Genomic DNA, 27,271 nt, shown 5'->3' on the forward strand with positions numbered 1-27,271 from the left:
TCCATACTCAACAGAGTTAACATGATTTCAGAACAAGACCAACTGTTGTCTTTGGATCAGTAGTGAAATATCTTAACCTCTCTGCCCTAGTGCCCACCTTATAGGAAATAAATTTGACCACTTTGACAACTAGGTGGTTTTCACCAGGTTTTGTACTGTGGTTACCATTAGAGAATACTGATTTCAGATTCTTTCTTTTAATGACTTCTGAAACTAATAATAAATACATTAGAGCACCAAACATGCTAATTGCTGAGCAGTTTTGAAAAACCCACTCAGTGCACTATTTGTTGCTTGCTGAAAGGGTAAAAAATTATTCCATTTTAAGACAAACTTAAACTCATATGCTATGCCAGGGTACCCAATTATCCAAGTTATAATTCATGATTCAGGAAAAAAAATCCCAGTAAATAAATTTTAAAAAAAAGCTTATCCTGACATGCAGCTTGTTCTGTCAGGCAAGCAGATACAAAATGCCAACCTGCCCACTTAAATTTCCAGAAAGCGGTACCTTGCCATATTATCCATGCCATATTATATTATGCCAGTTATCAAACTATGATAACCACTAGTATCTTGTAGTTAGAGTATTCTAATTTAGAAGAATTGGATGCCTAATGTTTGATCTCTCTAATAAAAGCAGTCTTATTACTACAAAAATCTATGTCGTACAGGCATACTTGACATGATGATACTAGAGAAATACTGTAAGCATCCCAATTATGTTTATTACAAATTTAGATGGCAACCACAGGGAAAAAAATAACCATTTCATACATACAAAATGGAAAGTCCTGGTGAGGACAACAGCCAAATTCAGGATGCACTTCAAAGCCTCCAGCCATTTAGACATAAAATGAAATGCAGGCCACCTGCCTCTGACAGCAGACAGGACCAGGCACAGTCCAGACCAAAACCAGACATCTTCCTTTTTGATGCTGCACTGCACAGCATTATGCTCAGGGAGGAACCTACTACTTAACTATAAGCAGAGGCTATATTATACCCAGAAAAAGGCAGGCTTCACATCACTGGAATATCCATCTACAGCTATATCCACCTTAAATAACTGCAGATTATCAGTGACTGTTTACTAAAAAAATCCCTTTGAGAGCAATTCATAGCAGGAGCACAGAACCGAGGTTGAATCCCCATCCACAGAAGAACAGTTTAAATTCATATAGCATACAGAGGATGCTAATCCAGGGAGGGGCATATGTTAAATTGAATAAGTTGTCAATCAGTAGATCATCAGAGCAACGCACAAGCACCCCACAAACACTTAGTGCCAGACTGTGATCAGGCTAATTGCCACCTGATTCTCACCGGACTTACACATCCAGCACAGAAGACCAAGGTGCCCATCTGCAAGGCACGGGGCTGATCACCCAGCCCAGCCACCCGCAGCTGAGGTCCACATTATCATTCATGTAGGTGCAGGTCATGCCACACTTGGCAACAAGTCAGTTACGAAGGGAGAAGGATTAGTGATATGAACCAACCTGGGAAGCGGGTGTGGGGGTCTTCCCCACAGTGGCATCTGGTTTAATGGGATCAAAATCCAGATCCAACAGGCTGGCTCCCTCCTGGAAGGGCCCAGGGGCATCAAACTTGGCAGCAGTAAGGAAGAAAAGCAGTACGAGCATTAGACACACACACACAGAGTAAAGGGAGGGTATATGATATCCAGGAGCTAAAGCTGCAAGCGCAGAAGACATGGTGGCAATGCAAACACCTGATGTGACTCCTGACTCTTGGTGCCTATAATCACGGGTGGTTCACATGGGGGCCACTGTAAACCAAACCTGAGCCTCTTCCACAGGACTCATTCATCTTCCCATCTGGCCAAATGAGCTGACATGGTGTAAGCACCTGACCTGCTGTGGTCAAAAGGATCACTGCCCATTGATGACTCAGAAGGGCTTCTCTTCTATTTATATCCCCCACAGCTCACCCAGCTGCCTTTGTACTGATGGCCCAGGGCAGACTCCCTCAGCCACATAGAGAAGAGCTTCTACCCACACAACTTATCTCAGGAGCCTGGATGCAGGCAGAAAAACCACTCAAACTGCTGGAAGGCAAGTCTGAGAGACCTCAGAGCTACCCTGCAAACCTGCCAATTCCCTCCTGCTTTATCTGAGACAGAAACACAGAATATGGCAGCTCACCCAGGCTAAAGGGCTTGAATCACTCCCCATTCCAAAAACGCTGTTTTGAATGATTTCCATTTCTGGACATCCCAGAAACATGCACACAACAGAAGTCTTCCAATAAAGCATAAATTTGAGAAGCTTTGCTACTTTCTTCAAAGTCAGCAGAATTTGGCTTTGATTAATGCTCTAGCTAAAGACAATGATGGCATATTCGCTAATTACCATTAATAAAACAGTCACTACAAAGGGCATGAGTCATTAGTATTCAAAACTGAACTATCACTTCTGGTGTTCAAATTTAACCTAACCACTACAAGACACTCTTTTCTACTCAACAGAGTAGTTGCTCTCTCTAGGAAGTCCAGGAAGATTTGCCCCTATTTCCACTGACCTCCCAGCTCACTGGCCCTACTGCTTCAGCTCCCTTTCCAACCACAAAGTGTGGCAGGTTGGTCTCCAGTGTTACATCACAGGCCCACAAAGGAAAACCTCCTGGCAAGCAGCAAGAGACACCATTTAAGAGAAAGTCTTCTGAATACAATCCACATCATTGTTTTGACCCCCTCTAGTGAAACACAACCCTCTCATAGATTTTTCTTTCCCTTATGAGCATCTCTTTGAGATCCACTGGGATGACAACAAGGAACCAAGCTATAATGTATCACAGTAATAAATGGTGACCAGTATCAAAAACCAACTGGCATACTACCACACTCCTCCAGCACATCCAGGCCACCCATTATCAGAAAGGCTCCAACCCCCATCTTTAATTTTGTTTAGTAGTGAGACATCAAAGGCTCCAGCCATTGAATAATAACCTTACCTGCCGTTCAAGACTTACATGCAAGGGCTAGCACCCCTTGCCTTTACCCAGATCTCCCACAAGACATCTATTGAAGCTAAGACATCAGAGAGGAACAGCCCTGGGCAACACACTGAATGCTAGTGGCGGTTGGGTGCTTCAGAGAAGACTGCTCTGGCAACCACAGTCCTCCCTCAGAACTCCCATCTGACTGAAAGTCACAGCAGATCCCATCCTGGGTCAGAGCACTGATCAGGTGCAGAAGAGTTCACCTGACTAAGAGCTGACGTTCACATGGAAATACCTGATACAAACCATGGCGCAGACAGAGCTGTCCATTATGATACAGGAGAAGAAGCACAGAAAATGGCAGAGTTGTTCAGCTGCCTGTAGTTCCCACCTTCCAACACTGCTGGCAAATCATGTCTCTGCTCTGTAAGCTTTATCGACTGCAACGCAAAATCTGACATGGATTTCCTTCCCTCCCCACTCCACCTCTGCTCCTCAGCAGCTGGGTGGAAGGTGGTAAACCAGAGGCAATGGAGCAGAATGATACAAGGAAAAGTTAGGGAGTGAGTCACAGATGAGCACCGATAGAAACATTACTTGTGTTTTAACAAGCTATTTAGGAAAAAAAAAATTAAAAATATATATACACATACAGATATATAAAAACTTAGATGCAGGTATATCATGATACAGCCAGAAATCTGGTCAGGCTCCTATATACATAAGGACTGCTATTCTTATATATACACATTCATTCCATAAGGACAGAATTCCCCACCCAAGCATCATCTCTTGCAATGATGTAAATCAAAAGAAAACTGAAGAGGAAATATACATCATCTGAAATTTTTTTTTCATTTTTCAGGGCTTCAAAAGGTGCCACGAGACAAGAAATAAATACTCTGATGGGAACCACTTGCTGATAAAGAGTGATAGACTGTGTCAGCAGTCCTGAATTCACAGCAGCCACAGTCCTGCTTATCTAAACTGCAGGCACCTGTTCTCTGCAAAGAGAACTTTATGCAACTCCGGCTGGCCTTTCCTGTTCAGGCTTTAAACCACAAAGCCTATGTGTGAAGGCACAAAACCGCCTTCTCCCAGAACAGACATAGATGCACTTGGGGATATACAAGAGCAGAAAACGCATGCTTCATCTACACCCAGTATCAGTGGGTCTGGAGAGAGCGTATCACGGGATATGAGGGGAGCCATAATCCACGTACATTGCTGCTGAACAAATGCAGCAATTACTTTCTGGCATCTTCACCGGCTGCATTTCTCCCATTTCTTCTACGAACGAAAGCTCTCAAAAGGCAATGTGTTAGTCAAAGCTGCCTTCTAGCCACCCTCCCACCTAACTCTGCCTTCCAAGGTCCAGTGCTGAGCTTGCCTCCCTCCTTCACCTGACCAGGTTTCATGGCTTGACACCTCCAAAGAGAAGAAAGGTCAAAAGGAAAAGTTCAGAGGTAGACAAATATAAGGCAGGGCATAGCAGCTAACCTGCGAAGGGGTTGTCACACTTATCTCAGGGACAAAATTGTCATCAAACAGACTGATGATGTTCTCCTGCTTGATCTCCTTGGAGGGGGTGACTTTTGGAGGCGGAGGCACCGGAGGCCCTTTCCTCAACTGCATGCAAGTGAGCACACGGCCACAGCACAGACGGCGACACCCAAAAAAACCAGAGACAGGAACCAGGTTAGCCACAAAAACTGAAGATGGGGGAAATCACAACCACAGGCACAGAGCAAGGTCCAGTCAACTCCATCTGAAGAGAGAGGGAGGGAGGGTGAAGGGCTGAACTGAAACAGAACAAAAAAAAACAACCACACGCCTCCAGAGAAGGTTCAGCATCATTAGTTACACTTCAGCCATGGGCAAGTTTCCTTCTGCAGAGAAGCGTAACACAATTAATATGCATTGACAGGACATGCATACATAATTAAAGCATGTGCAACCTTCAAAAGAACCACTGGGAAGGGAGCAGATCAATTACTGAGAACATGATTCAATAGACCAGGCCAGCACTGCCTCCTTTTCTGTACTTACCATACCTAAGGGAATGAGAGATCAGACTCAGCTTGTCATATTATGGGTAGGTGACCATGAGGACAGGCTCTGATCCGCTCAGTACTGGTTCCCTGTTGCACTGGTTATCAGTATACTGTAAAAAGGTCTGGAGGAGCTCTTGATGGCATCTTACCACTTCTCAGCTTTAGGCAAGAACAAGTCAGACTCCTGAGAAGCCATGACTGCTGTGGGCCCAACTCTGCTCTCAGTTTCACCAATGAGCATTGACGCAATAAAGTCATGTCTCAGTTTGAAGTCCCCCGAGAACACATAGCAAAGTCTGACCCTGTAACTTTAATCCACCCTAATACACACACCACCGTGTTAAAAGACTCTGCCTGACACAACATCCACAAACCCTGTGGGAAGCTGTGGTAGACCCTTCCTAGGATCAACCCAACCACATCCATTTCACATTTTCCCGTGCCCAAGTCTCAGTGATCATTTCCAGGTCAAATCTAACTTTGAGGAGCTGCTGCTGCATTGGAACAAAGCAGCCATACAAGTTCCCAGCACCACAGCAACGCTCAGCAATGACAGTATTTTCCACTTACAGTGATGTCTTACAGTTGATCTTCTCATCGTACCCGGGACCCTAAGGCAGTGAGAATCAGAGACCTGACAAAGGGCAACCAGTGCATCAGCGTCAGGCCCAGGTCTGAAATACAGCAATCCAACACTCTTAGTCCTGTGTTCACACTACTCCAGCATATAACTGAAGTCTGCTAGGCGTTTATTTAGGTTGCTGAGGATATGCCCAGTTTTCTACTGGGCTAACCTACTTTAGGTTATGAGTATGCGAACACACATTTTCCCCTGAATAACTGGTATGGGGAAATAATGAAAGTAGTGTGTTCACTTCCAACTTTTCACTGTTTGCAGAAGGTGTTGCTTCTGTATTTGCTGAAAAGAATCCCTTCCCAGAAATCCCCTGCTTGCCAGTTGCAAGAAGGGATGAGAAATTTCAGGGAAAAGCCATTCTCAGAACACAGCCACCATATGCAGAAATGGGAGGCTCCAATTACAAACTCTAAAGTCAAAAAGATTCCAGCTCTTTTGCTATTTATTTCTCTAAAATACTCAGTCTCCTTCCTTCCAATGCATTAGTGCCTTGAAGACCACCACTTACAGCATCCAGCATTACCTCCAACAGCAGCCTAAACTCACATTTCAAAGACAATAGGATTGCATATTGATTTGGGGCCTTACCTGGAAACTCATCAAGCACAAACTTTGGCACCTAGAATAAAACAAACCCACTAAATTTCTTCTGATGACTTGGATCCCACAGAGCTTTACCTGTCTAAATTCAACATAGTTGCGCTGATTTCAAAAGTATCACTACGGTGTTTCAGTGGTGTAACTGAGAGCAGAAGTCTGACCTCTGAAATTTCATAGACCCTGAAGTCCTGCATCATCATCAGATTACACAGTGCAGAGAGCTAATAGTTGCTTCTTCCAAAAGATGGAAATAAGCTGGTTTTGAGAATTCGAGGACAGTGAGAATAAAAGAGGTAATTTTCTTGGCATAGGGAACAGTTCAAAATTTAGTTAGCATTTATTTGGTCTCTTCTTTATTGCTGCCTCTTCTTTATTGCTGTCTTTTCCTCCACAGCCTTTGCTTATGGTTTGCATTAGTATTTCAGGCACCAAGAGGCCAGAGAACTGTACTTGCGCTTGTTGCTTTTTGCTCCATCCTCCCCGGAGGATGAGGCCCCTAGCCTCCCCAGGAGGAACCCTAGAACAAATTACTTACCCATAGGTCAAAAGGAATGACACCTGTGAAGATTTCAGTATAAAGTCAACTGTTGAGAGAGCAGACACTTGTGTTTCCTGCTGGCTGGCAAGCTGACACACAGTTTCTAGACGTTATCCACACAGACACCAGGTTTGGCTCCGAATGTGAAACCCTCCAGAAACCCTCCCTCCGGAGCCAGCTCCATCTCTTAGCGCCTAGTACCAATGTGGAGCGGGGCTCTTGCTCTTCACTGTATCGAGGCCTGGGAGAATGAATTAAAAAATAGATCGGGAAACAGCTGCCAGGCGATGGCAGCATTAGCTGCAAGCACCATTTCAGTCTTGCCTGTGGCCCAGCTGAGGTTCCAGCCAGGGCTGCGCTGGAATATTCTGCTTACTCGACAAGGGGTGCCTCCAGACCCATTCCTGTGGGCAGGGAGGCAGCAAGTGACTGAGAAAGCACTTGCAGGCTGGCAAAAACAAGGCTTGTGTGTGCTATTTAAAGGAAAAGGCAGAAGCCAAACTCAGGAAGACAAGTCCACAGGCACGGGGAGTGCAGTCTGCAGTGAACAGCTCAATAAATCTGTTCGATTTCGTCTTCCAAATTTCAATCAAGTTATGGCAACCTCTGAAAAAATCAGACAGGCAATTCTGGATGCAGAGCCCTCTCCCCTGTACACGTACCCTGCTCCAAGGTCCTAGCCAGGGTGGTGGAGAAGCCGCCCTAGGCTGCGCAATGCTGAGTGGTGTAGAGACCCTGAAGAAGTCCTGCAAGGACGCTGCCAGGCATCCACATGTATCACAGGCCTGGAAAGGACCCTTTTGCCAATGTACAAACATCCCCTTTTTGTCCCTAGATAATCCTGAAAACCAAAAAAGCAGTGGAGAGAAAAACATTGCGAGAGGCTATCCAGAAACAGAAGACAGCCTACGCCTATTTGGAATCACACTGCTACGATGGCAAGGAAGTTCTGGGTTGTCCCCATCTCTTTTCAGAAGCAATAGGTTTTCTCTTGTCAGTTCAGCCAGAACCCCTTTCAGCTTTAATTCTTCCTAGAAAAATGTTCCCAGTGTCCCACTTACTGAAATGCAGGGATTGGCACCAGGCACAGATCTGACCTAGTTACTACTTTGCTCTACTAAGCTTTTCTCCAACTCAGCAATACAAGGATGGGTAGAGGAAGTAAATATTTTGTTTTCCTTAAATCCCAAAGTAAAACACATCACATGGTATGCTGAGTAGCAAGAGCTACACCTGCTCTTTCAAACATGCTGCTGGGTATCTGCTGTGTAAGGAAAAGACTAACAAAAGGCCACGTGGAAGGTCTAAGACTCCATGTAATGGACAATCTTCTTCCTGGTACTCATCCAATTTCTCCATAGCATAGGAATATAATGCCTTTATTTTCACCACAATATTTTATCTTAGGATTAAAGTGAAACATTATGTAAAGTACAGATGTTCTCTTATCCTTATCAACATTAAGCTTTTTGCTTTGAACCTTCCACAGTTATGGAAGTTCTTGAAAAGAAACTGGTCCATTGAATTCCACAAGTTAATTCAAATGTAAAGAACAAATTTCCCCACCTAGCTACAACTCCATCCTCCCTAGATCTTCTTGGCCATCCTACCAGACAGAAAAATATATTACTGGCTTTACCCCTGCAGAGACATTCAGGGACAACATAGTTCTTCCCTATATGATATGGAGATGACCAACGAGCAACTTGTATTTCTCAGGAACCTCTCAGGAGCCAGTGAAGGAGAACAACCATCATGTCATATTCTCTGGGCTCAGCAGCAGGAAGAGGTCTAAAAAGGCAACTGATGGATGTCTTTGAATCACGGAGCTTCTGCCATCAGCAGTCATACTGCAGAGACATGATCAATGTCATGGGGACACTACCTGAGATGGTGACTTTGGGATGCTTGCCCCAGGTGCTTCCAAAGTGGACGGTTCCAGCTCATGGTTGACAGTCTTGGTCTCAGGGCTGGTGATGGGAGATCCATCTGGTGGAGGCGAGGGGCTTTTATTTGCTTTCGCTGGGGTGCTGTCACTGAAGGAAGTAGAGAGAGAAAGGGAGAGAGGGGGAAGGAAAAAGAGAGAGAAGTCTGAGCCAAGTCTAGGAGGAGTTGTGATAACCAGCACAGATCAGTAACCTCCATTATCTCTTTGCTTCACTGCCGAGACCATGATAAAGACACCTGAAGCCTCTACAAGCCTCTGAGAAGCATCTTTGCTGAGTCACTTGCAGTCCCACACACTGCAGCAGCAGACTACTCACTAAATTCCTACTGTCCTCACACAGAAAAACAAAACCACAAAACCAACCATGCATCCTTAATTCTGCTAGATTCTAACATCAGTGCCTGACGTTAAGTCATAGTCTTTTAATAACGGGGAAGCAGACGGGGGAAGGAGTTCCGTGTAGCTCATTTAGTTTTAAACTCTACAGATAAGAATTTTTCTGCGTGGCAGTGTACTGACACTTGCATGGGTTATGACTAACAGACTCGTAACATCTGAACTAAAGCTGTAATCACAGGGTATCATATTCCTCTATGAGGTACAAACCAGCTAAGCTGGAAGAGGGGCAAAGTACCCAGAGGTTTCACAGATCGAATGAGACAGCAAAGAAACAGTGAGATTCCAGCTACTAATAAAGACTTCTCTGTTATGGAAAGTCTCCCCAGCCTCGTTTTTGATGATGATGAGCCCTTCTATCCTTGTCTTTCCAGCTGGTTTTTATTCCAGGACTGTTCCTGACACACAGTCAAGAAGGATTCTTCAGGGAATTAAGATGCAAGAAGCGTATGCCAATGGCATTTGTTGGTTCGTAACGTGGCCAGATTTGGACAGATTTTTCAAAGGAATGGCAAGAGCCACATGCCTTTTCCTGGCCAAGTGTCGAGTCTGTGCTTCAAAAGTACAGAATCACAACAGATCTAGTGAAAAGCTGGTTAACAGAATTTCAACAGGGATAAAGGTAAAACTATTTTCCCAATCTAATTCTCAGGAACAGCTGAATCATCTTGGCTGAAATTCAGCTACCCAAAAAGCAACTAATCAATTTATCTCAAGTCATGCAGAAGCACAGACACTGGTAGGGGATATTTCAGCAGAAGTGGTTACAGTTTGGCAAAACTATACATAGCAGAAAACAGTATTACAGAATATTGCAAAAGGGCTGTGCAATCCCATCTACAGGGAATGATATTTGCCTCCACTTATAAAGTCATGGTTCTTGCAAAGTTAAAGGCCTTGGGATGAGGCCAAAAGGAACAGATCCTTTCCTACAACTGGAGACAACAAATCCTGGCATAGAGCCAGAACTACAGCAATGCAGACCTGATTCTGCAGGGACATGAAGTCGATTATTTCTTTGCTTTGTCTCAAGAGAAAGCCCAGGGCTCCAGACGTATACATCCATTCACACCTGGATGCCTGAGGTGTGGTGACCATCGGCTAATGTGCATGACAGCCTCCTTCCTAAACACTCATAAGTAGGGGGACAGCAAGAGGAGGAAGGGACAGCAAGAGGAGGAAGGGACAGCAAGAGGAGGAAGGGACAGCAAGGCATTTCAACAAACCTCCCCTTCCAAGCAAGCATCTCCCCCTGCTCAGCATTCCAGCTTTCAAGCTCCCCATCCCGTTCCCACTTTGACCTCACCCATTGCCCCCACCTCCTCCGCACACGCACATTTTCCCCACAAAGCACTGGTTCTCAGGTCTGCATGCAGGTCAGATGTTTCTGATGACACTGATGCCAGCAGCACACCAACATGATGCAACAAACTCAATGACATTCTCTGCCAGCAGCTCTCAACCAGGGGCACACACACCAAGGGAAAAAGAGGGAAAGGAAGAGGGAAAAGGGAAGAGGAGAGACTAAAGAACATGTATGCCAACCCCTGCAGTTCTTCTGTTTGACTGGATATGCCTATAGTGTCCTTCCTGAGAGGTCCCCAGAAATCATTTCAAAACGACATGGGTTGTGTGAAGGATTCGGCAAAATGGACAAGTTTGTGATGCCCAGGCTACACTGGGAACATTTGGACTCCTGGCTGTCAGCTGGCCTACCAACACAAGGGCAGGCTTTTCTTCTTGGGACCTGATGAGCCTATTTCTCCCATTGAGAAAGGAATTCAGGCTTATTTTCCGAAGGCCATGCAACAGCTTTTTAGTGACTTATTTCTGGTGCCTGACAGTGACTTAATTTGGAGATATATTGGTAAAAGGCTCCCACATGAGAGGCAGTCCACTTTCTTCCCCTCATCCTACAAGGGCTGAGAGTGCCTCGCACTAAAACCTTCACTAAGTCACTACTATTTACAGCTTGTTTGATGTGTTGGCTGATCCCCCTAGGAAAATGTCAGTGCTAATTTTGGCTGAGCCTTTTCCAGCTCCCCCGAGCGGCATCTTCATTCCTGCACTTGTTGCTTTGTACTCATTTAGCCAGTGCAACCAGCATCAAGCACGCCTGTCGCCAGGATCCACCGTCCTTCATTGCTCCCGGGGGAGCACGCGCTGCCCGCACAGAGCAAAGCCCTGTCTCCATACTGACCGCTTGCTCAAGGAAACACAGGAAAAAGCAAGAGTGTGGGGACTGTCCCCACTGACAAAATGCGAGTGCCACAGTAAAAACAAGTCAAAGCAACAAGGTCACTGCTCTCTCTTTTCCCTTCCCATCAGCAACTGGGCAGAGATGCCAAATCCAGGAATATCAGGCAGTTAAGGGAAGGGGGTGTCAATTTTCTTCTGCAAATAGAGAGCTGGGAACAGGGTCCAATGCAGTTAATGCAGCTGAAGGGAAAGCTAAAATCCCCAGCCTCTTTTAGTGCTGCTGAGCTTCCAGACCTCTCATGGGACTGCCTCATCTGTTCTGGAAGAGCAGAGTAACATTTGCAGATGGAGTTCCCGTGTGCTTGTAACAATCCTATACTGGAAAGTGGGTTTCACCCTCTGATATGGTAAAAACAGACCAGTCACCTCTTGCCAAGTTCTCAAGTTAAAAAGAAAAAAAGGTTAGCATCTCAGCTAAGGCTCAGACAGGGCCTTTTAGCCAAAAGCAGTTTATTTTTTAGCACCAAAGCAGACTGGAGAATTATGTATTTAAAAAATAAAAAATAAAAAGGGAGCAAGAGAAAGAAGGAAAAAGCACCTATATACCCAAACATAGGGTAGCATAAATGTACATTCTTGCTACAGATCAAAGAGTGACAGAGTCCCAGACTCTCCTTCCCTGCACCAGGGGTCGCACATTTCTCTGTGACCCCAGCATCTGTTCTGATGGTGGAAACCCCCAACACAGCCCAGGTCAGGCACCTTAAGTGCTGGGCCAGCTGGAGTTTATCAGAACGGAGCAGGAAGATGCTGTGGCTAGAGCTCGTCGAGATGAGATTTACTGGCTCTCCCTCTGCTGTAGCATCCGTCTGTTCTCAGTGACTGGAAATACTGGACTTCCTGCCTCGTGCAGGTACAACACTGGTCCAACCAAGGACCAGTCAGACATGCAGAGAAGTAGTACTCCTGTGAATCCTTGTTTTCCTACAGTAGAAAACCTCAGAACATTAACACCACGAGATATTCCCTCACTACTTTTCATTTTAGGATATAAAGTCAAGATTTGCCCTTCAGCTTCCCTGTGAAATTACCATTCCCCGCCCTCGGTTACTCACTTTACAAAGAATGTATAGCAAAGAGAAGGGTTGTGTGACTTGCCCTAGTCAGTGGGGAGCCAGGATCAGAAAAGCAAGGATCCCAATCTACCAGCACTTGCTTTTATTGCTGGCAGGACATCATCTTGAGAATATTTCCCCCCACCATAAAGAACCCATGGAGGGAGTACCAACACAAAGACTAAGAAAAACAAAAAGGAAATTTCCATGCTGTTATGCAGGAATTCCCACTTTGCTCCAGAGCATGTCCTTTTCAGAGTCCTTGACCATGACTACGGTAACTCTAGGCACTGTAGCAATTCAGTTATTCAATGCCATCACTGTCTTCAAAGGCAAGATGCTGATTTTAGTCTTCAGACAACACAAAAGACTTCCTTTTCCTTCAGCCCTGAACACAATTTTAAATGAATGGAGCAAGACAGCGAGGATCCTCAAGAACAGAGCAAGTAAGGAGCAAAGGTGGAAGTGTCTTTCTACCACCCCATCATCCTCCCAGCTGCAACAGGTAGACAGCACAGGACTTCTGAGCATAAAAGACCTGCCTTGTGATCCTCCCTGGCCCGGCAGGGAATAAGAATGTAGCATTTCAGTCCTGTTCAAAAGGGCAAGCGCCACTAAGTAAAACTAAAAGTTGTTAATCACCAAAATTGCCCATATTTCCCTTGGAAAACCCACCACCATGGTTTTAGTCACACAAAAACAACTGAACAGACAGTGCCTGAGCTTTCACGTTGCCTTCTTAGGTAGGAAAAGAAGCAAGGATTCAAACCAGGCACACAAGCAGTTAATGGGATTATCCAGACACAGAGAGATCTCAGCAGGACCCAGCAGGCCATGAACACATCGTATCATGCAAAGGACCCCTCTCCCATCACAGGGTTAACACGTGCCAGGCTGTTAGAATCCAGCAACAGCCTCTCCAGTTTTAGGAACTAAATCAAACACGTATCGAAATGCTGCTCTCCGTACCGGTACCTGCTCATCTTTTTCCTCAGCCTGGCGAACAGTTTAGTTTTCTTTCTGTTGAGGATGGCACGCAAATCATTTCAGTTACAGGATGGCACAGTCAAACCAGGGAGGAAAAGTTAAGCTTCTGAGCACCCATTCACTTAGTGCCACAAAGCTCACTGTAATCACAATGACAAGGTCTCCTCCCTCTCTCTCACACACAGATACACACACACACACACAGAGAAACATGTACACACTTCCCTTGGTTCATAGAAAGCTATGGCCTTGTTTGGAGAGGGTAGGAGAAGGCTTTTTGTGCCTGTCAAAGATCTACATGTATGTAAGCAAACTAGTGTTTTCCCTGCTCTTTGGAATATGGGGCCAGGGTGCACATGGAGATGAAAGGAAATAGTACAGACGGGCAGAGAACTGTAAATGTCCTTTTTTTCACAGGTAATCTCAGCTCCTCACTCTCCCCTGTAAATATTGGTACACAAGAAACAAGCTCCCCATTCTCCTTTACTTACACGATATGTGCCCAGCCTTATGTGTGGAACCTAATCAGCAGCTTTCCTACTATATCTTTTTCCAGTTTGTCCAATCATAGTAGGGTAATGCTACCAAACTCCTAGGTCTACTAGGCATCTGAGCTCTGAACGTTCAAATTCTTTCAGAAACAAATCCCAAACACACGCCTGAGGTTCCCAGAAATACATCAGCTGCTCTGTGCTACTGTGCTACACAGCCAGCATCAGATTCATCCAGCCACGGTAATGTTTCTGTAAGGCCTCACGTAAATGCCATAATGATGTGCACAGGTAACCACCTCTTCTCACACCTCCTCATTCGTTTCCTGCCATTGTATCTATCTCCAATCCCCTTCCCAGTAGAGGAGAGTTAGGGAAGCATCTGCTCCTACTGCAGACCACAAAAAGCAATCAGATCATTGAGAGCCATTTCCTGCTGCACACTCTTGCTCCAGCCCTACGCCACCATGAGAGGTCAAATGTGCAGGAGAGACAGAAGTGCCTCACAGCATTTCCTGGTCACTGCATATTTACTGCCTTGGCAAACCTTCGCTACATCCTCCTACACCACTCTGCTCAGGAGGGAGAGAGGTGCTCTGGGGCAGGTCTGGCATCTCAGCCGAGACACAAGTGATGAAACAGCAGCACTCGGACTGCTAGCCACACAGGGGCCTCTGCGTGCACTCGTTCATGGCTTATAGGGCCATGTGGTCTCATCGCCAGCCAAAGGGCACAGAACTGCTGTCAAGAGACCCACTACAGCTCCAGATGAAGCTAGCAGTTTGTGGGGCTGGGAAGCGTGAAGACAGGTAATTTATTCATTGGAAACTTTGTCAGGCCAGAAACCTCATGCCACAACAACAAACGTGTCTGGACCAGGCTGTCACTACAGTCTATAATCACTTCCTTGAGGAAGAAATTAAGAAGAATTAAAGAGCTGGACAAAGCAATGGCTACAACCTTCATCTGTCCCGTTACCTCACCCTCTTCCAAGCACCCTGGAGGATGCTGCTATTAGAAACACAGCACGTGGCAGCAAGAGGATGGGCACCATGGCCTCCTCCCAAGCTTTCGGTCTTGTTGGGTTGTGATGATCAACAGACACCAGAAGCCAACTTGGGAGAAAAATATTATTTTCACAAGAAGCATTCCTATTAGCATCTTGTGTCTAGTGTTAAGCAATCCAAAAACTCAGGGGCCAAATTCAACTCCAATGTCATCTTCCTTCAGAGCTAGCAAACACCACACACACTGCTGGAACAAGAGAGGCAAGTCAACCTCCTGCAACAGGAGGTTAAACTGGGAGGAGAGACAAGGGAGCACAGAGGTCTCAACAGCTGATCTAGTCCTTCCAAATCAATGCACTCAGGCTGCAGCTTGCCCTTACTTCATGCTGACTTCACCTCCTCCCAACATCACTACACCAGTTGAGGACTTGGGCTGTGCTCCTGCTCACCCAGCACGTGGGATTAGCAGCAGCTGGAAGTCAGAGCCCGACACTGTTTCATCACTCATGCATTTGGACAGGAGCCAGACAACCCCATCCAGAGCCTGACCTCTCCCTCCCCTCTCAGTGCTAGAGAATGTGCAGACTTGCACTTAACAGGACTGAACCCAGCTGAGGAAAGAAAATTAAAGGCCTGGAGGACACTCAGTCCTTGAAAATGTGCAGATTGGAAGTGCTCTGAGATCAGGATGCCCCGGATTAGTGAGTCTGCAACTACTTCCGCAACGCACACAGAGGAAATACACCTTATCTTAAATACACTTAAATACAGGGGGAGAAACAAAGCTTTGGCAAACAGGTGGTTCCAAGTTTGGAAGAACAAAGAGGAGGCTGGGGAAACAAAGGTCTCTTGGTGCTCAGTCTCACAAGCTGTAGGTACATGGTTGAAGCTTTTGAGGGAAAAGAACAGGACGGGTGCTATGCATGGGATTCAATTTTAAAAACACAGAGCTGAAGTCAGTTGCCTAAGTATCAGCACCTAGTGAAAGTTTAGGCCTCTAGTTGCCATTCAAGAAATGTAAGAGGTATTGCATTGTGTCACCCAGTCCCACGTGCAATCTTGGACACACTCTAGGGAGTCTCAGGAGGGCACGGGCTGGCTATATGCAGGTAGTCAAATCACTTCCCGACTGACGAGACTATTCCCACAGTTACTGACCTGGGCTGTGCTTTAACGGGGAAGGCATTGCCTGAGTACTGCTTGTCAAGACCCAGCAGGACATCATGAAGGCTTTGGTTCAACTGCAAAATACAAAAACAAAAAAAAGAAGAATGAGAAAAAGAGTCCAAGAGCCATAAGAGAGTTTGGGCTGAACTGCACACAGGCTGACCAAAACCAGGCTTGTGCCCAGACATGTGCACATACTCAACTAGCCCAAGAGAGGACAGCCCGACATCTGTTTCCACTCTTCCATAGGGTATGAAATACTAGAGCACTCAAACTGTTGAAGAGCTGCTGGTGCCTCGCGGGAACGCTGTCTTCCTTACACATAATCCTCTTTGCTGTCACCTGCCCCCACCGGTGTGCTGCCAGGTACCATTGCAGAAGAAGGAGGAGTGTTTACCTAAGGGTCTATGTGCTAGAACTGAAGCTTCACTCTGGGTTTGCTGCCAAAGCTGTTCCTCAGACTTGCTTATCAAAGTTTAGGATATGGCTATTTCAGCTGTGGAGCCAAAGGCAACTGGACTTCCAGTCAACAACACGCCTTGACTTCACAGGCTGCCTGGGCCATCTACGTTTGGGCAGGACCTTGCAGAAATTTTGCAGGGATCTTTGCAGAAACTCAATATTAGGGGTTAAACATTCCCTGGCACTGAAGGCTGCAATATTCACTCCAGACACTCCTACTCTGAAACAGCCAATTCATAAACAAGATGAGATGCCAGATTTATCACTGGTAGGAGGAGGGATCCAATGCAATCAATGCTGGAGGCATTGTGCCAGCAACACCAGCAGTTAATTGGATGCTATAGCAATAATAAGAAACAGATGGTTCTTATGGAACAAAGCAAAAGCCCTGCTCTCATACGAAACTCCTCAGGAAAGAGAAATCCAAGACATGATACAAGAAGATAATTCCTGTCTAACAAGCATCTTTCCAATGTTTTGTTGAGTGTAAGGTAATAGCAATGAACTGAAAATTATAACAATGCCCCCTATTCTTAACAATCAGTTCATTACTCAGTGGAGAGGAGCAGGCTATTAATTGGAAAGGTCCCCATGAAATGTCAGAGAGCTCAGAACTGATGCATTACGCCAAGGCAGAGGGCCCCTGACTGCTGGGAATTGAAGGGCTATAACGTTTGCTCGTTGCTTAGCGGCTGTCTTGTTGTCAGGATGACACTGGGGAGGGGAGGCAATACAAGAGTTTTCCAGCTGGGCTCTCAGTCACTAATCAAGGATTAGTGCAACATTTACAGAGGGCGTGCAACCCTTAGGAGCAGCATACAGACCTAAGGAATTCAAGACTTCTCTAGCTTTTAAGTGAAAGAGCAAGAACATATTTGTAAATGGAAGCGGCAGCGGGGGCTTCCCCACAGACTGTTACTGAGGTCCCTGCTGGGTGCTGGCACACAGCACCAGGGTCCAGCCTGCCACCACCAGGTTACAATCCTGCATACTGCTGCGATTCCCAACTCATGGCCAACTGGCAGCCCATGCAAGGGCCATGCTAAGCACGCAAATGCCTTCTTTGGGGTCACAGGGCAGGGAAGAAGCCGAAGCAGAGAGGTACTGTTGGGAAGTGCCTCCTTGTGGGACCAGAGCGAGGCAGGTCTCAGTCTTCAGCTGACGTGTAGGTTGGCAGATTCTGTCCTGTTTCCATCCCCACAGCTAGATGGATGGGGGTTCACGGCAGCTTGCTGCCAGGCAGCAGAGGAGGAAGAAAATAGACACCAGGCTGAGAGTGCCCAGGTTATAGATCCATAACGTAGATAACTATAAAAGGCAGCAAGAGATAGGCCTGAAAGTGGCTTCCTTCCCTCTGCAGATCTGCAAACGAGCCATGCCAAATGACACAAACCCTACTGCTGCATGGCCCTGGGGTCTCAGCTTTTCTCCCAAGTGGCTCAGAAAAAAACTCAGGGTTAACACTTACCTCTGACATAGGGCAAATGCTGTTTTCTCCAGCTGTTTTTTCAGGTGGGTTTTGTTGATTGGTTGGTTTGCAGGGGAGGTGGGGAGGTGGTTGCTGGGGTTTTTTTGAACAGTGAGGAGAGGGTGTATAAGCTGTTAGTTGCCTTACCTTGCTCATTTCTTTATGGAAGTTCTCTTCTAGGCCTGCTATACTCTGGAATGTGTTGACGTAGAAACCAACACGACTGCCAAATGGAAAATGAGACAGAAGAACTTAATGGACACAATGCTCTCCCAAAAACTTTTTAAAAATTCTGCCCCTTCTCCTACCTCCCACCCACCATTCCCAGTCAAACTCAACTCTGTCAGGTCTGGCACATGCTGGAAGAGAAGGGCAGCAGAAAAGCATGAAGGGGGTGATGGAGCAAAGGTCAGGTGATGGAGCAAAGTTCAGGTATGGGGCAAACACATCTACAGCGACGAGAAGGCCAGGTGGGATAGGATCTGAATTTGTGCTCGCTAAAGGGAGAGGCTAGCTAAAGGGAAAGGGAGCTGCAGGGATTAAAAAAAAAAAAAAAAAAAAACAAAGGGAAAAAAAATGACAGTGGTAGGATGATGGAAAGGAAAAGGATAGAGGCTGTGATGCGGGTGGAGTGTGGGAAAGCTGGGGAAATTGGCCAGAGGACAGGTATTAATTCATTCTGAAGCTCCTCAGCATCAGGGGAAGGAAAAAGCATGAACTTTTTGCTTCAGGGGCAGAAGAGTAAGAAAGCACAGGACAGGCACAGAGAGCAGCAGGAAAGCAGAAGGATCAGCTAGATAGCAGCCGCTGTAAACAACCCATGGCATCTTAAAATCCCAGAAGCTGCCTGCTGCCCTCCTCCCTCTAGCCAGCCCGCCAGCTGCCAACAGAGTGCTGTACCAGCACCCAGCTGGAGGGGTAACAGCAGGAGCAAGATTCTCTCCAAGACCAGCAGCATCACTGTTCTGCACATGGAACCACCCAAATGCCTGTATCCCTCCCAGCTCCTTCCTCAGCCAGGCTTGCACACTGCTCTGAGCAGAGTTCTGACCCAGGCTGGGAGGAAAGGGCAGTGAAGGCAGACATCAGCACTTTGCTTTCCTGCCCTGCTGCCGCCCACTCTCTCATCCCCCACAGACCAGCATTGCCAACCCAGACACAATCACTGCATTTAAAAATAAGAAACTGAGGCACTCCTAGGAGGATTTTGTCTGCTTTCCACTGTGCCCTCCCCATATATCAGCTTCTGCTGCCCTTCAGTTCATCCTTCAAGCTAAATGTTGGTCTGTTTCTTTCTCCTCCCTTTTTGTCACTGTAATCGCTGGTATGGCAAATCAACGGGTCTTTCAAGTCTTCCCGTTTTCTCAGCCCATTTTCCTCTGCCCAGGCTATGTTTTGTTAAACAGAGTACAACAGGACAGTTATAATCACTAGTACCTCACTGGGTCCTGTGTCACATAGCCAGAAGCAAATTTAGGGGCAAGAGGAGGCAGCCATACCAGGATCCTTCCCTCACCTTTGTTCACCCAACTCTCCAAACCTGAGCCTGGTCTCTCATCCCCTCTCTTGTGTTAAACCTGCTGCTTCATCAGGTGCTCATAAGCTTGCAAAGCAAGACACAGTGATCAAGGCATCACCTCCTGGGTTCTCTCCAACCCCGGCAACTGTATAAACCCCTCTGACATCTCATCTTCCCTTAATCAGTCAGCTGACATACCCACTCAGCTGCAGATGTTCCTTCCAACCAGCCAGCTCCGCACCAAAAATCCTAGTGACCCAGCCTGCTCTGTCTGCAGTCCATAGCAGAAGATGGGCTATTGCCCAGGAAAGTTGGGCAGAGTTGGTCGGGCAAAGGGATTAATCAGACAAAGCTTATTAAGAGAAACACAGTTTCTCTCTGTGGTAAAACTGAGTTTTTTTCATAAGGATCACGAAGCAAAGCATAGAAAGCTCCGGGTGAGGCTGGCTAGGGGGAATCCTAGACAGAGTCTCTGAGATGATCCAGAAAAAAGCAGGCACCCAGCCCAAGCTAAGGAGAACAGTGGTACAAAACTTTAATCTTTGCTTCCTTCCAACCAGCCCTTGGGAAAACCTCCAGCACTCACCTATTCCATAGTGAAGGCAGCTCCTCCTGCAGATCAACGTTCATCTCTTCAAACACCTTCTGAGCCTTTACTAACTCTTCTTCAGCCTTAATAACAGAGAAGGGAGATTGTCAGCTCCAGTGCAGACAAGTACCCCTGCAGGGCAGGGACAGCTGTGGCACTTTTGATTTCTTTGGGAGACCAGGCAAAATTCTGGCATGGGGTAACCTCCATGATAAACAAGTCTCCCAGGAACCAGGGTTGCATCACAGGTGACCTGACACACCTTCAGCTTGCATGTGTTACTCTCAGGCTTTCTCTCAATGGATTTCCCTGTTTGGATACTCGAAGTAATTCAGACATCCACTAATGTCTTTTAAGTTCTATAAATTTCCCTGGCTTCAAAAACTGAAAGGAGCTGGTCAGGCAGCTTGGATACAGATGAAGATAATAGTGACCCCTGCCCCTTGCCAGGTCTCTGAAAGAGTTGAAATCCATCCCACAAGGCATTGAAGAAGAATCCTCCCTCGTGGAGACTCTCTGCTCAGGTAAGGCCATGATGAAGCCCCATCTCTTCTGAGGAAGGGAGGAGGTCTGCATCCTTGGCTGACACAGCTCCTACAAAGCTGGAGAAGCAAGGAAGGGTACGCAGAGCATGAGCTGAGCCAGCAGGAGGCCAGGCTGAGTGCTTGAGCAGCAGGTCTTGGTTTCAGTGGTCTCATACAAAAGCAATCCCTGGCCAGTTGCTGGCCACCAACACCAAAGGAAATACACCTCATACAGGACCTCCTTCTTCCAGTTGAGAGTTTAAATTTGATCTGTTCTTTTGACCTAGACACTGACAGACCCCAACACTGATACATGAATTCTGTCAGGTTTCAGTGAGAAGGAGAACAATCCTGGTTTCTGTTGCTGACAGCAGACTCCAGCAACAAGCACATTCCCCTTCCTATATTTGTCCCAGGCAATTTTTTCCTCTTTTCAGTGCCCTGACTTAAACCTCAAAGCTTGCTAATAAAAACATTTATATTCTGTAATTTGCAACAGCACAGCATTCTCCCATAACCCTGTACAGTAGCACGCAGGATGGAAAATCCTTGCATGAGCAACTTGATGACAGGTCTGAGCAAGATCAGCACAAGTGCCTACTTACACATGTGACAACGGCAGGAATGTCACAGTGCCACAGGGCTCTGCAAAGAGGCCACAACCCACTGGTGAACTGGATCTCTCTACAAGCCTGCAGTCAGATTCCTACCCCTTCTATGCAATCAAGTTTTATCTTCTTTGTGCCGGCTTACTGCTCCTTAGGGACAGGTACATGCAAAGATAGGATTGATGAAGAAAGGACTTAAAAATATTTTGCTGTTCAGAGTCCTGTTTCTCACAACATCGTGTAAGGATCCTTACACCCTCCATTTCTCTCCTGACCTACAAGAAAACTGCAGAAGCGCCTACTTTCCAGCTAGCTCCACCTTTCAGAGCATCATTCATTGCTACTAAGGGCAAGGCTAAGACTTTTGCACTCAAGATCAGAAGAGAAAATTTCCCCCAGAAAAAGACACAACTGGGAGGTATTCAAAAGTTAAGCAGACCTTGTGAGGAACAGGTAGGGGGAGAAGGGGCCATGATGCTTCCACCCAGAACCCCCCGTATTCCGCTGCTACACTAACTGAAAACCCCAGCATTTTGAGAGGGTTTGCATAAAACAAGCAAAAAGCCCATTTAAGCAAAGACATAGTTTATGCTGGATCAGAGACGATGATCACAAAGACTCATTCTGCCTTAAAATCCCTCTACAAATGAATGTTTCTAATGTAATCATTTTAAAGAGAGGGGAAAAGAAATCCCACTCTGTCCTTTGGCTTTATCTTATTCTCATTTACAAAGTAGACTGGAACCAGAATCAATCCAAGAGATGGGACAGCTAGGAGATGATGCCCAATTGAATGCTGTTAGTTTTTCAGATACGGTGAATATTAATAACAATCTTTCCCTCTCTTGTTTACCTGTTCAGAAGGTCAAAGAGCCTAGAAAGCAACATGTGAATATTGTGACATCCCGAAGCAAAGGCAAAATCAGCAACAGGCAACGTTCACTCTAGAGTAGCTGTAGGAATTAGGGATCCGTCTAGTGACTGTGGCTCAACTAGTGCTCTCATTCCCAGGTACAGCATTGAATTAATTCTTCATTCCTTTGTCAGCCCAGGGATCTCCTCACCAGTGGGATTTATATTTGGTCCTGACATTGGATAGCCCTGACTGTTTCCAGCCAGAGCCAAAGACAGACTCAACTTGGTCATGAGCCCTGCTAGAGGAAAAGCCAGCTCATGCAGTAAGGTGGGCAAAGGAGGAAAGACGTAGGTCTCAGTGCAGACCCCATTGCTACGGTATCTGTGCACTTCCTATTTCAGCTGTCATCCTTGCCAGCCTGATGGAGAACTGGAGGCAGAAGGACATAATACCCAGTTCCATGAAATGTGATCTCAGAAAGTTCTTCCTCTCCTCTCCCTGCCTGAAGGTGGGAAGGTTTGAGCAGGAGCTGGACAACACAAACGCTTTCCTGACCTCCCACCTAGCCAAGATTCGGAGTGCCAAGCACAACCAGTTCAGTTGCGACATGGGGGCGATTATTCCACATTATGTTTCTTACCATCATGCATTCCAGCACTGTTCAGTAAATAGCTTGGATATCCGAGAGGCAGGGGGTAAGGAGGAAAGCTGGGTGCCTCAGCCCAGGCCCAAGCTCCAACTGGTACCAGCCAGACCTGCCTCTCAGAAGGGCAGCACAGCCCAGGACTCAACTTGCTGGCTTTCTCCTACAGATAGAGATATTGTTCTGTTACCACTGCAGTACCAAGTGTGTTGCTTTTTAGTCTGTGTTCAGCATTTCAGAGGAGCTTAGCAAAAAGGCAAGAATTTGCTGTTCTAAGCCATTCTCCCCTTTGTTTCAAAAAGCACAGTCACTAAGATTTGTAACCAGCATGCAATAGCAACCCCCCCAGGAGACTTTACAGAAACCCTCCACTATATTGTTTTTGTTAGCCTCTGCTAAAGGCCTAAAAAGCCAGCAGTTTGTACACTGGAGGGAGGGACTTGGCTTTACAGTAGAAATAATAGGTCTTGCTGACCCCATTTTGCTTGAGGGTTGTAAAATTATCAAGCAAGAAGAGACAGCAACACAGCTGCTGGTAAGAGGAAAGACTTTTTTTTTTTTTTTTTTCTTTTTACCCAGTCTTAATATTCTGAAGCTCCTCAATAAATGCAGTGTCATCAGCCCTCCTGCTTTTATCAAGAGCTTAATGAGATTTAGAACTGTCATTAACACCTTTGGTCTTGAAGTCATGCAAATACAAAAACTGAAGCCTTTTGTTTTCCTGCCTGCTGCATTTGTGAAGAAAAGCTGGAAACCCTACAGGTTCAGAATACAAACTAATCTTCACTGAGATATTTTTGTTAGTCCACAATCAAAATAAAAATTAAAAAAAAAACAAAACCCACCACATGAATACTTGCAAAATTGGAAACAAAAAATTAACGTTGGCAATTGTATTACTTAGTTCAAGACTGAAAGAGGAAAAACTTACAGGAGGACTTGATTTGAAATGTTTGGGGTAACTGAATATATTAATGCCACATAGCAGGAGGTTAACACCCACACACGCAGTGGGTGGAAGACTACATACCCTCTTCTCACATGCGTTTGGACGAAGCCACCCAGTACAGTGAAATTACCGAATGACTCTCAGTAGCCAAAGACCCGAATGCAATGGATGAGGGAGCACCCGTAGGTACTGCATCTCTAGGCAACCTGTGGGCAGTGGTACTACTCCCAGTCACCCCAGCCAGGCTGAGAAGAGGAAAAACGCCCGTGGGCTGATATATTTATTTATTTGTGGCTCCACAAACTTCCCATACCTGCTTTCCAGCCCTTCAGAAATACCACCAGCAAAACAGACCAGTCCGGAACCACAGCCTGCAGAATGTTCCCAGCATGGCACAGGAAAAGCCCCTGGCAGGCTGCCAAAGGTCCTTCTCCCTTCAATCAAGGAGGAGTACATATTTCCTCCCTTTTTACTATGCATCTTAAGCAGGACTGCTAACAGCTGTTCTTTCCCCAGGCTTTACTGATGTGGTAATCTAGCCTTTTCCCTGATCGGCAGTCACAAACTGACTGTGAAAAACCCAGGTGCTTTATAAGGTGAGAGCGATTTAGTGTTTCTAAGCTGCAATTCATTCAAATTCATTCACCAACAAGGAACATAAAAATGTAGGAACATTTGGTTGAGAACAGATGAGCTCACCGGGAACCTGTGAGCAGGTACTCTGGCCACTCCTGTTCTGGGTCATGATTTACTACCCCTTGCCCACTGAAAGCATTTTCCTCTCACAGACCATTTTCTGTCAGCTCCCTTATCCCTGAAGGGGTTCAAGGTAAATACCAAGGGAGATTTCATCAGGAAGCCGCGCTTCTCCTGTGCAAGTGGGATTGAAATTCTTAGTCCCTGCGGTTTCTCCAAGCTGGTCTCACAGCCCTCAAGATGCTATAACCTAAACATTCAGCCAAGTTCTGCCACAGGACACAACCATGACCTCAGCCTGGAGCTGCTGAATAATATTACACAGGGTGTAAATTCCCTGGTCCGGACCCACCTCTTCCGTGCAGACTGAAACTCCGTATATCTGGAAATGGCTCTTTGAGACAACAAGAGCCAGGACCGTGCCTATTTTGGAAAATTAGTTTTTACCATAGGAGAATGTTGCAACCACCTAACTCGTCAGCCATAGAAATTGCCTCTGAAGCAATGGGTTGAGCGTTCTTGGGCTTTGGCTTTACTCAAGAGCACAAACGCAGAAGCCAATTTTTCAGTGTTTCCTCCTTTTCCTTTTGAAACAGCAACAATAAGAATTGACTGCTTCTCTTAGAAGACAAAGCAAGCAATAATTGGAGGAACCACACTACATCACTCTCCACCTTGGCATTATTCTGTAGCCTTTCTTCATCCATGTTTTATTTGAGGGGAAAAAAAACAATAGTCCAGCATTAACACACCTGATTAGAAATCAATAGGGCTGGCACAGATTTGTTCATTGGTCAGCAACCTCCACATGTCCACTGTAGCTCAGGAGTATCAAGGACACACTTAACAGAGAGGACTAGAGTGAACGTTGCCTAGAGATTAGTCGCATGGTACAATCTAGAGCCCAAAATAGCGCATGCAGGGTTACAGCCAGGTAGATCAGCAGTCACCTGATTTCGGAGCAGATTAGTTTGCGCAACGAGGTGAGCTTGTAGCTTCCCTTGACACCACTGAGGCGCAGCTTTCTCAAGCAGCGAAACAGGCTGGGGGGAGGGAGCATGTTTGAGTGAAAAGAGAAAAAAAAAATAAACAGAGAACAAGAGACACAACCATATATCTTTTAGGATAAAAAAATTAAAATCACAACAGTGTATTTAGAGGCTGGGCCAAACCAGTATCACCAAGGCGAGAGAAAAAACAAACATCCCAGGACCAATCAGTTATGAATCCTTTGAAGCATGCCAAGTTTAGCAGTAATTAATGCTCCAGTGTGGGCTGAGATACTGTAGACCAGCCAGGCAGCTGCAAAGAGCAACAGATATAGCTGTTAGTGACCTAGCACACAGAAAACCCTACTCCAAGTCATGGCTGTGAAGTGGGAGCTCCTTAAAGAGAGGTCAGGATTAATTAACCATCATAATTATTTGCATGCAACAGCTGAAATTCCACAGTGCTTTATTTTAATGGCAGGTTGTGAGTTTTGCAATAAGTGGCAGGAGTCCTGGGTGGGAAAAGAACATCCATATATTAGAGAAGAAAAAAAAGAGACCATATAGCTCCAAAAAGTATTTGCATTGCTCTTTCTGTTAATATACCATGAAATATCGATCAAGTCAGTTCCCATCTGTATGCTGTGTCACAAACATTATTTCTCTTTCCTAGGGGCCTGTCATCACATTCTGAAGTACCTTACACTGCAACAGCCCTGCTTCAAAAGGTCACACGAGCAAAATCACCGCCACAGAACAGAGGAGTGGACTTCCTACATCAGCCTAGTGCTCACTGAGCCCTGGCTGCTGCCCACAGCCCTGCAGAGCTGCGTGACTGCACGTGAGGAATCACAGGCTGGGCTGTGAACCCCCCCATCTGGGAAGAGCATACATACATAACTTTCAGGGACTCACTGCTCCCATCGACTCACTGCTCCCATCTTCACAGGATTAGGACAGTGCATTGTGTCACGTATTATCCCACGCAAGAGCTTATGGCCTGATGATCTGATCCAGTGCACATCCTGGCTAAGAAGAGTCTGATCAAGTACCAAGAGACACTTGCACAGGCTGAATCAGGAACAGAGCACCAACTCCTAAGTCTCAACATTTCACTCGTCAAACTGCACTGTTCTTCACACCTTAACAAAAGCGCACCAAACAAACCCCCTTAACGACATCTTGTGTGAGCATCTGGGAAAACACGAGCGAGTGCAGCAATGATGAAGGCAGCCAGCCTTTTTGGCACACTTCACCAGGTACCAACCCGAATAGATTAATTCCTACAAAAACTATTTCCACTGCAGCAGAAATCCCATAGGCACACACCAATAATAACACCATGCCCCAGGGAAATTCTGCTCTTACCCCCGCACACAGTGAAGTACTGCTTTGAACAGAAGGCACAGCCAGCTGGGCCTCATGCCTTGCACACAGAACCAAGACTTGCTTTGCCACACAAATGATGTAATGACACCCGAGCCATCGATCTCTCCCCCTTTTGTCTGTCAGGGTTAATCACAGTGCATGCACCTGGTGAGCAGATGACTGATGACCTGCAGCTTAAAAACAAAAGTACTGTGGCCATTAAATGCAGATCTTTCATTCAGGGGGAAGATGCACCTTTATTCTTCCATGTAGGAGAAACACTAGCATCTCTCACACAGCCCATATTTCCCCCTACCAGAAATAACCCTAAGCAAAGGATGGCAACCCTTCTCAGCCTGGTTAGAAGATACAGATCCATGCTCACTCTTCCCTGTACTGCTTCTAGCCTGAAGAGTCCTGCTGTGCCATGGCCCACATTCAAGAGAATTAAAGATGTCACTCCAGCCCTGGACTATCCTGTTGTGTTAAGACCTGTC

At 46.1% G+C, this 27,271-nt stretch overlaps 1 protein-coding gene across 8 annotated transcripts in view; it reads right to left on the reverse strand.

Moving 5' to 3' along the window:
* BIN1 (bridging integrator 1) overlaps positions 1–27,271 on the reverse strand; it is a 101,783-nt gene that overhangs the window by 16,032 nt on the left and 58,480 nt on the right. For 2 of the 8 annotated variants that reach the window (XM_040603488.1, XM_040603487.1), the window contains exons 7-13: positions 25,368–25,460; positions 20,139–20,224; positions 18,181–18,256; positions 16,095–16,177; positions 8,679–8,829; positions 4,465–4,593; positions 1,503–1,610 (exon numbers count right to left, since the gene is read on the reverse strand). In XM_040603488.1, coding sequence (XP_040459422.1) covers positions 1,503–1,610; positions 4,465–4,593; positions 8,679–8,829; positions 16,095–16,177; positions 18,181–18,256; positions 20,139–20,224; positions 25,368–25,460 — 726 coding nt within the window. The remainder of the gene's footprint in view (positions 1–1,502; positions 1,611–4,464; positions 4,594–8,678; positions 8,830–16,094; positions 16,178–18,180; positions 18,257–20,138; positions 20,225–25,367; positions 25,461–27,271) is intronic. The other 6 variants (XM_040603490.1, XM_040603491.1, XM_040603489.1 and 3 more) reach the window with 6 other exon arrangements.

Source organism: Falco naumanni, chromosome 8 (assembly GCF_017639655.2).
Source record: "Falco naumanni isolate bFalNau1 chromosome 8, bFalNau1.pat, whole genome shotgun sequence".
Classification (NCBI taxonomy): Eukaryota; Metazoa; Chordata; class Aves; order Falconiformes; family Falconidae; genus Falco; species Falco naumanni.